The 19,110-nt window shown below is 35.1% G+C and overlaps 2 protein-coding genes across 2 annotated transcripts; one reads left to right on the top strand and one right to left on the bottom strand.

Moving 5' to 3' along the window:
- The first annotated feature begins 8,260 nt into the window (after positions 1–8,260).
- On the top strand, positions 8,261–14,857 carry LOC116022236 (ubiquitin carboxyl-terminal hydrolase 16). The gene is made up of 11 exons (XM_031262861.1): positions 8,261–9,022; positions 10,050–11,406; positions 11,530–11,618; positions 12,055–12,140; positions 12,268–12,430; positions 12,516–12,636; positions 12,730–12,887; positions 13,296–13,380; positions 13,454–13,666; positions 13,803–13,864; positions 13,946–14,857. The coding sequence occupies exons 1-11, from the start codon at positions 8,640–8,642 to the stop codon at positions 14,616–14,618; spliced, it is 3,390 nt and encodes a 1,129-aa protein (XP_031118721.1). The 5' UTR covers positions 8,261–8,639; the 3' UTR covers positions 14,619–14,857.
- A 2,049-nt stretch (positions 14,858–16,906) lies between these two features.
- Positions 16,907–18,398, bottom strand: LOC116022001 (AT-hook motif nuclear-localized protein 17-like). Its single transcript, XM_031262541.1, has 2 exons — positions 17,709–18,398; positions 16,907–17,479 (listed from the first exon to the last, which is right to left on the bottom strand). Exons 1-2 carry the CDS (start codon positions 18,294–18,296, stop codon positions 17,186–17,188), a joined length of 882 nt encoding a protein of 293 aa, XP_031118401.1. The 5' UTR covers positions 18,297–18,398; the 3' UTR covers positions 16,907–17,185.
- Between the last annotated feature and the right edge of the window lie 712 nt (positions 18,399–19,110).

Here is a 19,110-nt window from a genome sequence, read left to right as displayed (position 1 = left end):
AAACTTTTTTATTGCTAATCTAAATTAAAGAAGTCAGGAATATATGCAAGTGAAAGTGCTAGGGTGTTGGGTGGTCATCTTAGGTGGCATTTGATCATTAATGCAATAAGGCAATGATATATCATGGTGTATATATTAGTCTCTTTATTTTTGTAAAGATGTTGATTATCTATTATTTGAACATTTGTGATTAGTTGATATTGCAATTATAATATATAGATAAATTGAATACTTGCTTATTTTCCCTTATCCCGGATTTATTAAGTAAAAAATTATACATATCAACAACAATAAGTTTGCTTCTTAATAATATTCATATCATTTTCATTATTAAAAAAGTAAGAAGTCTAACCATATAATATAATGATTCTTGCAAAAAAAAACTCGAAATATGATTCTATATTTACTAGTTTGTTCCTTTCTAATTAGGTAAAAGTTAAAATAAGTTTTTCAGTGGCTAATGGTCAATCATCATGTTTAAAAAGTAACATTTTAACTCTATAGTGAAAAACTTTCATTTCTTGACCAAATAGAGTTTGAGCTGAGCATTACTTTTCTTTGCATTGCACCCTCTCCTTCACCTTCCATGGAGTCATTTTCAAATTTAGGTGAACATGGATTTCACAATGCAACTTGAGTTTGTCGTTCACTTACAAAGTAGAAAGCTTAGCTTAGCTTAGCTTAGCTTAGCTTTTAGGTCCCTCCCAACAACTAAAACTTCCATTCAAAATTGAGCAAAGCTCAAACAGAAAAAAAGCTAAGAAGTTGTTGATGAGCACATGTGGACAAATGGATGGTTGGTATGCACATAGACAGCCTAATTGTCACAAATTATCATATATCTAAGTTTATAGAATATAATAGAGATTAGAGAATGTGTATATCATTTAAGATGATTTCATATCAAGTTAATTAGGGTTTTTATTTTTTATTTTTTTAGGAACGACAGAAAAAATGACACTGCATATACCCCCAAAAAAATTCAAGTAGCTAGCAATGGATTATTCTTTATCTTAGAGCACACAATTCATCTTCAAGAAGTAATTCTTGAACTAAAATCAGAGGGGAACTGATCGAGCAATCAAAAGCCTTAATCATGTGGAAACGTAATTAATATATAGGTGTGACATGCAAACATGTTGTGCATGCATTCGCTACAAGAAATGCATCCAAGGCATGCGTACACAAGTTCATTACTTTGCGTGCAAGACATGTCCAAAATTTTATTATATGTCATGCATAGATGCAAATTAAAGTAGTTTCGTACATAAATTTGTCACACAATGTATACCATTATAAGTCATGCATTATGCCTAATATTTTTTGTGACGAAAAGTATTATGTGTGTGTGGCCTTTATATATATATATATATATATGCAAGCTTATTAAAATGTTATAATATTACAATATCATAGAAAATAAATTAAAATTCTTCATGATCTACCAATTCCTACGAAGCATATATTCACTATCACACTATCACCTTCATATCCCTCCACACGTAAAATTAACTATTGCTCACAGAGTCCCCAATATAGTCAATGCATGCATGGACTCTTAAGCTATGTAATGGCCATAAATTTCTCTTTATATTTCCAAAATTCCTATCCACCTTTCACACCAAATGTCTTCATTAATTGTTTTGACAAGTACTACATTCATTCAAATGGGTAATCAATTCAATCATCAAACCATAATTTATAAAACAAAATGAATAAGTTTTGTGTAAAAACGCCTAATGTGAAATACGTGTTTTCTTTTTTAGGTTATTAAAATGTTATAATACTTTTTTTTGGAAATAAAAGGCGAAATTCCTTACCCTAAAGGCCGGAATTGTGGATGAGTTAAATCATTCTCAACCTATTGAAGCACAAGAGTAGAGTAAGTATTGCCTTCACTGAGACTCGAACCCACCACCTCCCATATAAAAGAAAAGATTTGATGCCACTAGACCACAAGGTCCTTGGCTTGATCTTCTTAATTTGATTCAGTTAGTTATGAATAACCTAAAATCTAAACTGATTCACATTTTTATAGTCATTTACCGATTAGGGTCACAAGTCATGATTAAGTGTACTCGATTATCACGCACATTCAAGTAAATATACTATACATCTACGCGTGAAATATATATAGTTAGAACGACCGCAGATTAAATAAATTGCACGCTATGTATAGTCAGTAGTAACATGCATTTTGGTCAAGACATTAAGCTTGCTAGGGAATTCATTTTTGTGCGATTACAACGTCACAATCTCGCTTTTTGACCAATTATATGATGCAGAATTTTTGCAGACAAAATTGTTAATCAACCAAGACTTGGACATACATGTTTTTCTCCATTCATATCAAACCTTTAAAAAGAGCCTTCACACATAAATTGGCACGCCACCTAACAAGTCCAAGTGGTATTTACATTTCGCATGATAAGAGTAATAAGACTAAAGGGTGTGTTTGAAAATTTGAAAAAATAATTTTTGAAAATTACTTTTCGGATTTCTAGTGTTTGGCAATAGGGGCGAAAATAAGGTAACTAAAAATGTTCTTTTAATCAATGAAAAATGGGTATGTTTTTAAGAAAATGACTTTTCTTTTTTTGGGAAGTCATTTTTCAAATCTCTATACCACGCCTCTACTGCTTCTCTCTTCCAGATCAAGCCCTACCATCTATCACGCTTTTGCTGCTCTACTAGAAAAAGCTAGCTACCGGAAACCAGTCTCGCTGACTAGTTTCCGATGCGACACTAGTCTGGCCGAATGATTTTCGATGGGTGATTTTACGATCTCGGTTCTTGTTTAGAAATCCGGAAATTGGGTTTGTTTGTTTGTTTTTTTTTTAAATAATATTATTTTCAATATTATTATAATTTTTTTGTATTCTAAATAAAATGTTTAAAATGTTTAATTATACACTTATATTCATTTTTCAGAAAATAAACCAAAAAAATAAAGACATTTTTCTGTTGTGCATCGGGGAAAGGAAAATGTTCATTTTCCTCTTTCTAAATGGACCATAAAAGTAATATATTATATTTCATCAAAATTAATTAAATCCTCTCATTTTTCACTAGTTTAACAGAAACCATTTAATTTCTTCTCTTTTTTTTTGGGGGGGGGGGGGGGGGGGGGTTGGGGGGGNGGGGGGGGGGGGGGGGGGGGGTGTTGTGGGGGCGGGACAAACAAGCAAACACCACTCCCAAAAAAATAATAAAAAATAGTTAATTTTAGTCTCTAATTTATATAGTATCATTGTCAAAACTAATTCTTTTACTTTAAAATGGTCATAGTTGTAATGCTCTACCTTTTATGACTGTATCAATATAATTTTGATCCTTCGGAACCGTTAATTTTGAATTTTCTTTTTGTAAATTTACCAAATAATTAAAAACTAAATTGATATATCATTATTAAATAGTACGAGAGGGAATAACTCTTCTAAAGGGCAAAGCTATGGATGGAGTAGAATCTCATCAAGCGATGCAGATGCCAATATTTGTTTTTAATTTTTTGTTTTGTTTTGTTTTTTTTTTTAGTTACGAAGAAAACTTGACAGTCATTATTCGAGAGTGTACATTTAATAAACACTGCTCTTGTGTAATAACACACAAATCATATAATAAGAAAGGTAAATTGAATTAGGAATTGAGATTTCATTTTTAATTCAATAAATTGAAATTGAGTCATGCTAAATTTTTCTATTAAATGTAAGTCATTTTTATGTAGTTTTAGATTTTTGGGAAAAAAAATGACTGACTTATATTGACACAATCTTATTGGAAAAATTGGCAAATTGGCATAGTAATTAACGCCAAAGATTTATTCATTTTCATGCAAGTACATACGTTTATCACCGTGCATAAGCAAACGGTCGCAAATCTACGTGGAAGTTTCAAGAATGATGACGTGTCAAACCCACCCCCAAATGAGAGAAAGCAAAGTTTGTTTCGTCTTTGCTCCCTCAATTTCCTCATAATTTATATGAAGTTCAGGGAATCATATGAAGTCATTTTCTTTTTATGCAGCGACAAAAGCCCATCTGGCAAGCACCAATTTATATTTCACTTCAATCATCCACCTACACAACCTAAGGTTGTCATCATATACCCATCATAGAATGGCAATGAAATATACTTTTTATACTATAAGGTTACACGTCTGATTTTTATCAATTTTTTCAATCGCCATCAATTTCGTCACAATAAATTTTGTAATGTAATTTTCAAATAGTAATTATGAATTCATATTGTTATTAAACAAATATTGTCATCATATATATCTAGGTTAATGTTTGTGTACCAAGCCAACCCTACTCTATATATAACACACCTTTATGGTACAATAATCTACCTATAAGTTTGGCGCATTAATTAATTGCCCAAAATGAACTTTCATTTTATAATAGGCTTAGAGGTAAATATCCTAGTTATACATTATTTCATACAAATCGTACATGTCATTCAATAACACAAAAAAAATCTGTACATTTTTTTTTGGTAATATATGATTGGATTTGGGAATCGAATTCATGACATTTTAACATAAAATAATAGGTAAAATGGTAACCCTTCTTCATAAAAAATATAAGAAAAATGTTCAAATTAATCACCGAACTACCCACAAAAGTGCATTTAGATCATCAAATTCAAAAAAGTGTAATTAAGTTTCTAAACTTATTAAAATTATAAAACTCGACTAAATTTGACATGTTCCTCCGATCATCACTGATGTGATTGTCATTTTTTAAAAATTATTATTTTAATTCCACTTTAAAAAAAAATTATTGGCACTGGTTGGTCTTGAAAATATATAATGGTGTAATTTTCAATGGTCATAACCCATATTATGTGCCAATGTACTATGTTGTAGAAAAATAAGAGCCTAGCTAGGTCTATTTTCCACAGCTATAATTTTATGAAAGAAAAAAGNAAACACCACTCCCAAAAAAATAATAAAAAATAGTTAATTTTAGTCTCTAATTTATATAGTATCATTGTCAAAACTAATTCTTTTACTTTAAAATGGTCATAGTTGTAATGCTCTACCTTTTATGACTGTATCAATATAATTTTGATCCTTCGGAACCGTTAATTTTGAATTTTCTTTTTGTAAATTTACCAAATAATTAAAAACTAAATTGATATATCATTATTAAATAGTACGAGAGGGAATAACTCTTCTAAAGGGCAAAGCTATGGATGGAGTAGAATCTCATCAAGCGATGCAGATGCCAATATTTGTTTTTAATTTTTTGTTTTGTTTTGTTTTTTTTTTTAGTTACGAAGAAAACTTGACAGTCATTATTCGAGAGTGTACATTTAATAAACACTGCTCTTGTGTAATAACACACAAATCATATAATAAGAAAGGTAAATTGAATTAGGAATTGAGATTTCATTTTTAATTCAATAAATTGAAATTGAGTCATGCTAAATTTTTCTATTAAATGTAAGTCATTTTTATGTAGTTTTAGATTTTTGGGAAAAAAAATGACTGACTTATATTGACACAATCTTATTGGAAAAATTGGCAAATTGGCATAGTAATTAACGCCAAAGATTTATTCATTTTCATGCAAGTACATACGTTTATCACCGTGCATAAGCAAACGGTCGCAAATCTACGTGGAAGTTTCAAGAATGATGACGTGTCAAACCCACCCCCAAATGAGAGAAAGCAAAGTTTGTTTCGTCTTTGCTCCCTCAATTTCCTCATAATTTATATGAAGTTCAGGGAATCATATGAAGTCATTTTCTTTTTATGCAGCGACAAAAGCCCATCTGGCAAGCACCAATTTATATTTCACTTCAATCATCCACCTACACAACCTAAGGTTGTCATCATATACCCATCATAGAATGGCAATGAAATATACTTTTTATACTATAAGGTTACACGTCTGATTTTTATCAATTTTTTCAATCGCCATCAATTTCGTCACAATAAATTTTGTAATGTAATTTTCAAATAGTAATTATGAATTCATATTGTTATTAAACAAATATTGTCATCATATATATCTAGGTTAATGTTTGTGTACCAAGCCAACCCTACTCTATATATAACACACCTTTATGGTACAATAATCTACCTATAAGTTTGGCGCATTAATTAATTGCCCAAAATGAACTTTCATTTTATAATAGGCTTAGAGGTAAATATCCTAGTTATACATTATTTCATACAAATCGTACATGTCATTCAATAACACAAAAAAAATCTGTACATTTTTTTTTGGTAATATATGATTGGATTTGGGAATCGAATTCATGACATTTTAACATAAAATAATAGGTAAAATGGTAACCCTTCTTCATAAAAAATATAAGAAAAATGTTCAAATTAATCACCGAACTACCCACAAAAGTGCATTTAGATCATCAAATTCAAAAAAGTGTAATTAAGTTTCTAAACTTATTAAAATTATAAAACTCGACTAAATTTGACATGTTCCTCCGATCATCACTGATGTGATTGTCATTTTTTAAAAATTATTATTTTAATTCCACTTTAAAAAAAAATTATTGGCACTGGTTGGTCTTGAAAATATATAATGGTGTAATTTTCAATGGTCATAACCCATATTATGTGCCAATGTACTATGTTGTAGAAAAATAAGAGCCTAGCTAGGTCTATTTTCCACAGCTATAATTTTATGAAAGAAAAAAGTGGTACTCTCCTACTAAAGTTTGCCCCCTGCATAAGATCGTTTAATTTTCCCAATAAGGGAAAAGTCATCCTCCTCATCATCTAATATTTGACACTAAATTAACCACTAAAAATTGAATTAGCTCCCAGCCTCCCACTCCCTTCTCAATCAATCAATAAATTGCTAACATCAATAGGTTACAAGTTGGATTGATTAAAGTATAATTTATCATTAGAGTGATCATGTAAATTAAATTGAGGTCGCGCTGACTTAAATATATTTAAAAGAGTAATAGTAATTTTATTATTGATCATAGTACACAAATATGAACTATAAGACACGAGTTCATGCGAGATCAATAAGTCGAATGACTTGGGCCTCATAAATATAGTGAGCATGAGAAGTACAAGAAATGAGAAGTTAAGAACAATAGAGAGTAATTATATTGGATTCATGTGACTTATTAAGATGTTATACTGTAAGTAGGCTAACATAACACTCTTTAATCTGATTAACTCTAATGGTCGATCAATCATGTGTTGTGTTAAACAAATATAACGACCTGTAAATATCGATCAATTTCCTTACTATAACCCTAGTCCTCCGACATACTAGCCTTACTAGGTTTCAAATAAGATCTCAATAAAACTCAAATTGAGCCAAATCAAGATCTATGCTTGTATTTTATGATAATTTCAATTAATAAGGAAATACTCGATAACAAAAGTAACATTCACTAATATAAATATGTGTATTTAATTATATTTTATGCCTCAATCAATAATCTTATAAATAATAAAATATAGATATTTTATTTATAGATCGATTCAATACTGGCAATACCTTCATTTAAATTCAAACATGATATAGATCCAGTAGATACTGACAAAGAATGACAATATTTCATATCAATTAATTTTAATATAAAAAATACAAATTGTCAACCCAAAGAATAACATGCCAAAGAAAAATTAGTTCAAAACTTAAATATAATAAAGTAAAAAATATTGATTGGTGGGACTACAGTAACCTCCACCGGCTTGCAGCGCGGAAATGAAAAGCCGTTTTTTACAAGCGGCCCAATTTAGTCCATCCGGTCGGAATATTTTTGCGAGCCCGATATTCACGTCTCTCAAATCGATGCCAAGGCTAAAAAATTAAAAATTCCTTACCCACCCCCCACCTTGCCACCCAACCCCCAAAATTCCTTTCTTACACACATTACAATACATATTTTAAGAAATATTTTCGAAACTTTGGTTCATACTGCATTCAGAATCTCAATACAAAAATTTTGTATTTTCAGTTAATACATTATGTATTTACAGATTATCGTTAATAATTTTTATACATATAAATAAATAACTTGATAATTTTTAACGACAGGTATAAAATGTGTCAACTCGATACAAAATCTGAATATTATTTTTAGATCATAATTTACAATGCAAGATAGACCTGATCCATCGTATAATTTGTCATCGATCATACATGTGGATAGTAATTACGGATATTTCCGAACCAAATTCACCCCTTAAGCAATTACCGAGATTTAAAAGGGCTTATAATTAAATACTAAGCAACTGAATTAGCTGCAGTATTATTTTTGGCTTTTTCAAATTTACCCCTAAATTCTCGATCTGGAAAAATCTTTAGGGTCGGAAATCTGAGTCTCCTTCACTTCTTCTCCGTCTCGGCGCATCTTTTTTGCTTCATCAAAGGTCACATCTATTTTCTCTCTCTATCGGGTGTCTCTTCTGGCGTTTATGTACATATATAATCTATATGTTTTGTATTTTTCTCGTTTATATCGCTGTCAGTGCGGTGGAGGGGGCCAATCCTTGGTTAGTTTGATCTCACAATTGGAATCCAATATATCGCGGGGAATTTCGTTGAATTTATTTGGATGGGGGTGTTTAATCTGTGAGGTTTGGATGAAGTGAGGTTTGGATGTGATCGAGAAATAGTGTTTGTTGTGTAACTATTGTGTAAATGCTTGTGGGAGGGGATCTAGGTTTGCGCGTTCTCGTGGCGGCGTTCCTGGTGTTGATAGGGCCACTGCTGGGCTTTCTGGTCCGCCGGAAATGGCAGCACGCGTTGGCCAGGAGGGAGGAGATCGACCGGCTTTTGGTTTTGGCTTCTGAGGAGGCTGCTAGGGCTGAGTTCGAGGCGGCTGCGGAGTACGGCTTTGAGTATAGCGGCTATAGCTTCGACTCTGTGGTGGGGGATGAGGTGCCGGCTGCGGTTCCGCCGCCTGCTCCTGTGTCTTCAACCTTGACATCTGTGCCAGTTGCGCGGCAACTGCCGTACGAGTGTGCTCAGTGCTTTTCCCCAGCTTCTACGCGGTGCTCCCGGTGTAAAGCGGTTCGATACTGGTATGTTGATTTAGAACTCCAATTTCATACAACATCTGATTTTTTATTCACTATCTGGTGAACTCGAATCATGAAACTTTACTTTACTTGTGCTCCTGATGCGTTTGCTCTCTAAGAAATTGCCTTTTTTATGAACTCTTATTACATTTGGAAGATGATGATTATAGTGTTAATTCTTATCTTTCATTTTGAATTCAATAGTTGAGTAGGATGTGAATGCCAAATGATAATATCCACCTAAATAATTTGTCCATGGTAGGCTGGGGAATTTGGAAAGAAAGATCATATTATGCTTCTATGAGCATTGAGCAATGGTGAATTGTCAGAGTATTTTTAGATCACCACCTCTGGGAAGACAGTATTTATTATGGTGCACCACACACAAATTTATCTATAGCATGATCATGATGTTTGGTGGGATGGGAAATTTCCTTACTTGGTGTTGTATTAGTTGGCCATTTTTTAGGAATCTCACATATCATGTTCTAGCTACTTAGCAAAAGGCAGACAGAGAAATGTTCTACACTTCAGGGTTTTTATCATATCGTTTCTTGTCAATGATCTATGATTCTATTGGAAGTCCTTTTATGACATTTCCTTGCATTGAATTAGTAATCCTTGCTATTGGAAATCAGATGAGTTAAGGAGGCTCTCATCCTTGTGCTTAATTATTGTTCTCCACAAGTATCTTCCCCGCCCCACCCCCCCAATAAGATGCTGTATTGGATTGGTTTAGTTTGTGCAGAATGTATCAGTAGGATCACAACAAGAAGCATACTGCCATTGTAGGTAGCTAAAGATCATTTTTCTTTTTTCTTTCCTAAGGTTAGGGCTATTTCTATTTTAAAATGAAGAACAGAAGAAGTAACATTTGGTCAAAGACTCAAAATAGGACCTGCAAACCTGTTGACAAATATAAATTGCACAGCTGTGTATTTGTTCTCTTATGTTCAGCACTTACTATGTCCATGCTGTATTACTTTCCTTTTTTCCCCCTGGTGTTCTTAATAAAAAATGAATGTTTCAGTTCCGGTAAATGTCAAATCATCCATTGGAGACTGGGCCACAAAGATGAGTGCCATCCACCTGTCAACAACAATCATGACAGTTATGGTAAAGGAGCCAATGATTTTAAGGTGTTTAGGCAAGAAGCAAATGAAGGTTATGCTGAAGGAATTGAAACTGAAGAGAGGAACATTCCTGGATCAATTGATGCAACTTTTGCAGAGCCTACATGTTCTGAACCCAGTATCTCTGGGGCAGAAAACACAGAAGATGTTATGGAAGGGAAACATCTCACAGATGATGGAACTACAAACTCAGACTCTGAGTTTTCACCTCATTCATTTTCAACTTCCACTACTTCTAGTGAATCAATTTCCAGCACATCCATCAGTGATGATTCAGATGGTTTTGACAAATCTGTTGGTGCTGGTTCTGGTCACACAAAAACTTTTCCAACCAACTCAGATCATAAGCCACAATTTCTGGAGCAATCTACAGTGATCAGTTCTGTAAATGTTGTCTCTTCAAGTAAATCTGGTCATGTGAATCCCAGTGCTGATAAGAATAGAAAATCAAAGTCATCAAATTCAACAGTATCAAGTGTTAATGGATCTAGTGAGTCTTCAGTATTGGTGTCATCTATACCCTCTTCTGGCTTTTGGGAAGGAACTGCTCACTACAGTAGATCTAAAGTGAATGTAGTGGATGATGTTTCTCATCCTGATTCTGAAGATGTTATTGCCTTCGATGTTTCAGATTCTCGGTTGCCCACAAACTGTTCTTCTGAAATGGCTAGAACTTCAGGTCCCAGTGTGGATGAACAAGGCCCAAAAGCAAAACCAAGTGATGCAGCCCAGCTCTTACTAGTTAAAGATAATGTAGACTTGATAAGGTCTTCATTGAGACCTGAATCTCATAATACTATTGATCTCAATAAGGCCAATGTCAGAAGTACATCAAGTTATAAGGAATCTAGACGCTCTTTATCTACCGCTTCCGAAGCTTGTAAAGTGGAGCATTTAGTGAATAATGACACATTGAAAGCCAATACCCCACCAAAAGCATCTGATAAGAGCATTGAAGGCTTGAAGAATGTTTCACAAACTCCAAAAGCCAGACAAGTTGATTCTCTTTCTGCAAAGGCCCCTGATGGTCATCCATCTAATAATAGAAGACATGATTTTCAAGGTGCGAAGTCTGCAAAGATTGATAGTGCACAAGTTACTGCTTGCTCATCAGATTCTGGAGGTGATTCACAAAGTTCTAAGAGTGGCTTAAAATCATCAGTGTCTAAAGTTGTTGACCAACTCAAAGCTTCAAAGTCACGGCATAATTCCATAGGAGCCTGGAGTGAGATTGGAGGAAGATACAATAATAAGGTTCAACTTCATGCTTTGCACTGTATTTTCAATTTGTATGGATATGGTCTAGGGTGTCAAGCATTTTATTAATTACTTCATTCTTTTTTTTTTTTTGAAACCTAATTACTTCATTCTTGACAGGGTCTATTTCCATATGAGTTGTTTGTGAAGCTTTTTAACACGAAAAAGGTTGAATTACGTCCATTTGGCCTCACAAATTGTGGGAACAGGTATGTAGAGCTAAGATAGATCGTTTGCTCATCATGATTTATTTTGACTATCCATTTAACATATTCAATACATTCTAGACTAGCTAATCAGAGATACTCTGTATAATTTATGAGATCCCATAGAGCATAAATTTCTTTTGAGTTTCCATCCACCATTGTTTCTTTTTGGCTTAATCATTCCTCAGTTATATTGCATCTTTCTTTTGATTGTGCTAGCTCATCGCTTTTATTTATTGTAACTTCGTCCAATAATGCATGATTGGACATATGCTGACGAAAATTATCATATTTCCAATTTAATACCAGTGAGCTGCTATTGGCTGTTACCCATGTGTCTGTATTTTTAACAATCCAAACTTCACTCTAATAGAGAAAGCTTTAAGTGTTGACTTTTTTGGGTTTTACAAATGCATGACTTTTATTTAATATCCTGCAGTTGTTATGCTAATGCTGTCCTTCAGTGCCTAGCGTTTACTCCACCCTTCACGGCTTACTTCCTTCAAGGCTTCCATTCAAAAGGATGTATGTTTCTTAATAATAATTTTATGCAATTGATTTTTGAATCTTATTCTCTCATTAAAAGAGAAGTGATCCTGTCTTGTTTTCATATTCTTGTAACTCCTACTTGTTTCTCCCTCCTCTTTGTTAGGTGCAAAGAAAGATTGGTGTTTCAACTGTGAATTTGAGAGTTTAGTTCTAAAAGCAAAGAATGGGAATTCTCCGCTCTCCCCTATCCGGATAATTTCCCATTTGGAGAATATTGGGAGCAGTCTTGGTAATGGGAGAGAAGAAGATGCTCATGAATTTCTCAGGTGAGCTTACTTTTACAGCCTTTGAGATTCATTCACTTTACTCCTCCAAATGCTCTTGCATAGTTGACTCATATTGATATTGTAGGTATGTCATTGAGACCATGCAATCTGTTTGCTTAAAGGAAGCAGGTGTCCGTACATCATGCTCTTTGGAAGAGCAGACAAGTCTCATTGGGCTTACATTTGGGGGCTTCCTTCGTTCAAAGGTAATCTGTGGTCTTTTAGGAGCTTGCTAAGATTTTGATTTATATGATCTCCATAGAAATTCCTTCCTGGTAAATTAATGATATAATTTGCAGATTGAGTGCATGAGGTGTGGAGGCAAATCTGAGAGGCATGAAAGAATAATGGACCTTACAGTTGAAATTGATGGAGATATTGCAAGCTTGGAAGGAGCTTTAAGACAATTCACACACACTGAGATTCTAGATGGTGAAAACAAGTACCATTGCAGCAGGTAGTCTAGTTTAGTTTCTCAGAGTATATTTAATGCATTTCTGTCATGTTGTCATAAATTTTCCTTTAAATATCAGATCTCTTTCCATGGAATTATAGTTTTGTTTTTATCAATTCATTTTTACATTTTCTTCATGTGCTCTAATGTGCTTCACCCACCCCAACCCCCCCTCATCCCTCACAACCCATGTTTTTTAAATCATGTATTAAATGTCCACTTAAATTTTAAGTCTATTTCAGATGAAATTTTCAATAGTGTAACCACTGCAACTGTGGTTTCTGACTAACCTGTCTAGAACTTTTCTTGGTTTCTGAAGTGCACATTATATTCTTGTGATTTAATTTTGTGACTGTTTGTGTTACTGATATGATTTGGATACATCTAACTAGAATTGAATTATCTTATCAGATGCAAATCGTATGAGAAAGCCCGGAAGAAGTTGAAAATATTGGAGGCCCCTAATGTGCTCACTATTGCATTAAAGAGATTTCAGGTAACACCTTGAATAAACTTTTCCTTTTTTCTTTTCCCTTACTACTGCTCACTCACTTTTTTTCCCTTTGCAGTCGGGTAAATTTGGGAAGCTGAACAAGACAATAACATTTCCTGAGTTTTTGAATCTGGCCTTCTATATGAGTGGAACAAGTGATAAATCACCAATATATCAGCTTTATGGAGTTATTGAACATGAGGACGTCATGAATGCTGCCTTTTCTGGGCACTATGTGTGCTATGTCAAGAATTTTCAAAATAAGTGGTTCAAGGTCAATGACAGCAAGGTATGTTGTTTATCCTTGAAACATCAAAGTTAACCAAATAGAGTGGAAAGAATGCCTGTAGAACTGTGACCTGCAGTCAAATTATCCTGAATTTAGCACAAGAGCCTGTTTGACTTATTATTATTCATGGTCGTAGGTAAAACCTGTGGAAGTTGAGAGCGTCTTGTCAAAGGGAGCATATATGCTTCTCTACTCAAGGTAAATTCTTTCTCTCCTTTATGTTGAAGCCTCTGTTTCTGATCAGTGGAGTTATTGTCTCACTTGATTTTATTTTGTTAGGGTCTCTCCACGTGCCCCAAAATTAATAAGGAGTTTGACTTCTCATGATCCAAGGGGACAGAAAAATGCAAATTGTAAATCAAGTTCTCACACAAATTCATGGGATCTCTCTAAAGGTGATTCTACAAATGACCGAGCATGTAGGGAATGCTTCAATTCTGTTCAAGCGAGTTCCTGGCCACGAAATCCGACAATATTCGAGGACTCATCCAGTGACAACTCATCATCTCTTTTCTCCGAAGGCGGTTCTTCTAGCACGGACAGCAGCTACAGGGATTCAATAAGCGCAGAGGATATTGCAGATCAAATATTTGGTGATCATGGAGGCGCCTGTTGGAATAGCCCTTGGAGGATCTCCACTGATTCCGACACATCTTCATCCTCGTCCTCTCCTTCTCCATTGTATTCAAGGCATTCACGCCTCTCTAATATGGGGCACTACGCATCAGGCTATCCCGAGACGATTGGATATGCAGATTCAGCCGTCGAGGATCAGGGATTTTGGACAGGAACATGTGATCACGAGGCATCGAAAAGCAAAGGAAGTATTCCCGCCTCATTCAGTCCGGATTCAGCCAAACCGTGTAGACATTTAGGTGGTAGTAATAGTAGTAGTAGCGGCGCCCAGAGGTTAGGATCGGATAAACCTTTCGGAACCATGAAATATAGATGAGGTAAACCCCCAATTTGAACATCATACAATTAAGTTTTGGTATTGTAAAGTGGTAAATAAACTTTGATGAGTTGTAGAATTGGGGGTTAGAGGTTGGGTGTACTTCTTGGGCCGTGATAAAAAAGAAACCGGCCATAATTTTGTCACTCTTCCCCTTGTATTTCTAGGGAGTAACATATATAATATTTATATATATAGTTTTTAACATGAATATAAAATGTGAATTATTGTTTCAAATAGATCTTGCTCAAATGGCTTCTATTATAACTATGGTAGTAGCCTATGTGAATAGAGTCCAAAAGCAGTTGGCATGCTCGAATTCCCCTTTCCAAAAAGGAAACATTAGCACTGAATCTTCCCCACCAAGACGAATACAATCTTTCCTTTTTAGAGCTGCGGAGCCCCAAAGAAGATACGTGTCATTCTGTTAGGGCATTTTCATCTATGGAAAAAGAGGAATGTCGTGATGACACAACATCACAATCTTATTGTACTATCCTTTTGTGCTTCCCTAACTTAGTCTATTTCCTCCCATAATAATATTGCAAGATGAATAAGAGGTTTTTATTTAAAATTTACTTCCAACAATAAAGTGAGATTTAATTTCCGTCTCATCAGACGAGCAATAATCATCAACTTGAATGGCTGAACTAGATAACTATGTATGTATTATTATAGTCAGTATCACATCTATAGTAACTTGATAAACTACAATATTTTTCTCTTTTCTTTTCTTCTTCCAATACAATCAAAACGTATAGCTGAAGCAAACGATAAAAATGCTGGAAGTTAAGATGATGTATTTATCGGGACAAGACTATTCATGTAGTGTTAACTCTAATGGGGGGAAATTTCTAATGGTTGGGACCCACTTTCCAGCTGCTGTTGCCATTGAAGAGTATAAAGCTTTCATCCAAAATTAGGGTTGTTTGTCATTTTTGGATCTCAATTATTCATCCATATCAAAAAGTCGTCAAATTATTACTCCATACGTCAACATATGACATCAGTATGTATCTCGTCATTTTACGTTTTAACATGGATCGGAGTTAGCTAGAATTAATGGGTTGTTGTATATATCACAAAGACTCTCTTTTTGCACTATTAGAAATTAGGGATATTGTTAACCACCCACTCACCTAGTAGGGGTATGAAAATCTTAAAATAGTGTAAAAAGATCATGGTTCAATTATCAAAATATAATCACATTTATGTAAAATCATCTCACAAATCTTACAGAATTAAATCGAGTTAAGTTAAAGTATTACAATTTTTTTTATTTATAATTTTTTAAAAATATATAATAAAATCTTTCCATTATCTGCTGCTGCAAATAAAGCCAAATCAAGTCATTTCTTATCTCTGTCATTCGTCATTTCTCCGCAGCACCCATGCAAAGACATGACACCATCTCTAAAACTCCCCCGCTTTCACATTCTCCAACATCTATCTCTCCTCACTCCCCCTTCCAATTTTCTTCTACACATTTTCCAACCACTTCTCAATTTTCCACATCATTGCATCGTACTAATTTTTATTTTTCAATTTAACCATTAATTATAAATAGTTTTGAAAAATTTTCATACGAAATAATAAGAACAAGCATATTTACAAGAATTTAAATCTATGGTCCTCAAGTTTTAATTTCAATTAATTTGATCTTCGAATGGTTTAAAATTTCGTCAATTAAACCCTTTGATAATAAATTAAGAGAATCTTTAAAATAAAAAGATTGTCATTTTTGTTTTTTCGAAGGGTTTAACTCTAACAGCCCGTTTGGTTCGTTAGAAAATATTTGAAGAAAATGGAATTCAAATTCCAGGGAAAACAAATTATCAAGAAAACAAATTCAACTGTTTGGTTGGTGAAAAAAGAATTATTGGGAATATGAATTCCATTGTTTGGTTGGATTTTGAAAGGTAAGGAATTATGAATATAAAGACCAATATGCCCTTAGAAATAATGATTTGGCTATATATACATGTGTAATTAATAAAGTTGGTTGAGAGTAAAATAGTCCAAAGCTTATACTTTCTCCCCACCTCTCATGGAAAACAAAATACCTAACTCTACTAAGGAATTTGTTTTCCTGCCTTGGGAAATCAAATTCCATGAAAATCATTTTCCATCCAACCAAACAACATAATCTTTTATTTTCCTCAATTTTTTGGAAACCATTTTCCATGGGATGATTCCATCCCAGCAAACATGCCATAACAGTCTAACATCCTTGCCTTGTCACATCCCTAATCTAAAAATAAGTTTAAAAAATTATCAAATAATAACTATTAACTCAATAATAAAATGATAACTATTTCAAACCATACAACCAGTACATTAATTTGTTTTTAGGTTTTAATAAATTTAAATGCAAATATTCACACTAGCAAGAAGATAAACATTCCGAGCCATATATATCTACGTTACTAGACATAACCAAAAGTAGATACTTTTAAGATACAAACTCAAGAGTCAAGACTTTAAAGGTCAAGCTAAAACTAAACAAACAAGAAACCAAAACCCAACACTAGCTTATCCACGGCCAAATTAAACTTGGGCGGCGCATTTTAGTAGGGTGGCGGAGCTTGTCTACCCGTTGGCGCCCATATCACATCCGCCGCCGCCATTTGACAGTTAAACGTCGACGATAGCCCCCGCGGCTCCTCCGCCGCCGCCACCGCAGCGCCTCCACTCTCCTCCCCGCCGGAAGACTGTAGGCCGCCCTCATTTCCACCGCCACAATTCTTGCCCTCCTCATCCACCGCCGGCAGCCTGTGATGCAAAGGATTGTTAAAGGTGGCGGCGATCAGGTACACCGGCCCCGCCGTGGTCAACGGTCCCACCACCGGCCCACCCACCACCTATTAAATAGTGAAGGAAAAGAGTGTATGTTCATTAATAGGGAGAAGCCAGTTTGAGCATAAATAATATATAAGCAAAAATGTGTAGTCCAACTATCAGTTTAGACTTTTAGTCAAGATGGAGCACATGCTTCAATATTTAGTATCAGAATTATGCCAAAAGTCATGAGTTCCAGAGAAAATATAACTAACTAGACTAAATCATACAAATATTATTCCTTAATACCACCTGCCCCTGCGGTCCGGCTAATGCTATCGTGAAATCCTCCGGTCTCGAACTGACGGCAGAAAAATTCACGTTTGGGTTCAGAATCGTAGCGGAAAGGGAGAGAATATCGAAACGGCCGTGGAAGATAATGTTGGGCCCGGGCGCGGTGGAGGGCTGCCGGAGCGTGACATCAGAAACCGTACCCGACCCGCTTAGGACACAAATCCCCATATCCCGTTTCCGGCAAAACCTAGTAACGGAACCGATCAAGTCAACCCCGCCGGGCAATTCGAGCACGTAAGGGCTCATGGAAGGCCCGGCGTCGAGAGTTATCACCACCGGCGGCTTTGGCTTGTTCTTCGATCCCGGCGGCCGGCCGCGGGGCCGCCGGGAAATCTCGATGCTCGCCCCGTCGTTAACACCTGAAATCGGTTGCGGGGCGACCACGAGTTCACTGTTCTTATTATCATCACCTTCTTCGGAAGATTTCGATTCCGGCCCGCCGCCGGCGACTTGGAAAGCGTGCTCCGGCTGAAGCTGCCGGAGATCGTAGTGGTGGCTTTGGAACTTGTGGCTACTTTGATCGAGCTTTGCAAACATACCTTTCATTCCTTAAAACTCTTCTTTATCTCTCTATATCACTATATATATATATAGATATATACACACATATAATAATAATATTAAGATAAAGACAGATAAGGGAACGGATCAAGAGAGAGAAAATATGGATGGGATGATGGAAGAAAGTAGGCAGGGAGATCAAATAAGTTTTTATGATATTTTCTGGGTTCGAGAACAAGGGTAAAACCGTAAATGCGCGAGTATGGAATATGTGAGAGAGAGATGGATTGCGGCAGAGGCGGACACGTGGAAGCGCTTGGAAGCCAGGTAGTCTGACGGCGTCATTGGTTAGTGTGCCCGCTTGCGTGTTGGGCCGGACTACGTGCTAGCCCATTTCCAGAATGAAGCCCATATCGCCTTCAAGTGAAACGGCCTAGTCTAATGTACTAAGGATTGCTATAAGTTGAAATGGGCTTTTAAGACATCTGTGGAAAAGTGGGCTTTAAGTTTGTTCAAAATACCTGGGCCCATATGGTTTTAATATGATTCGACTTGGGTCAGACTATTTTCTTTTTTATCAGACCACGAGGTGTCCTGAGCAGCTCTAAATGTAAAAGACACTTTTAAACTTCTACCATACTTAGATTAATCCTCGTTTACATCAAGCAGGCCTAATTAAGGGATAAAATACTGACTAAATTAATTTGTTCATACAAAAAGAAGCTCGAACTCTTGACTTCTGTTAAAGAACGAGAGTGCAAGACCACTCATGCTAATCAAGCGGGTTACTTGGGTCAGACTGTTACTATTGAACATTGATTATTTTCCCTAGGTAAATCAAGACAAATCTTGATGCTAT

Source organism: Ipomoea triloba, chromosome 6, assembly GCF_003576645.1.
Source record: "Ipomoea triloba cultivar NCNSP0323 chromosome 6, ASM357664v1".
Taxonomy (NCBI): Eukaryota; Viridiplantae; Streptophyta; class Magnoliopsida; order Solanales; family Convolvulaceae; genus Ipomoea; species Ipomoea triloba.
This window is presented reverse-complemented; position numbering and strand designations above follow the sequence as displayed.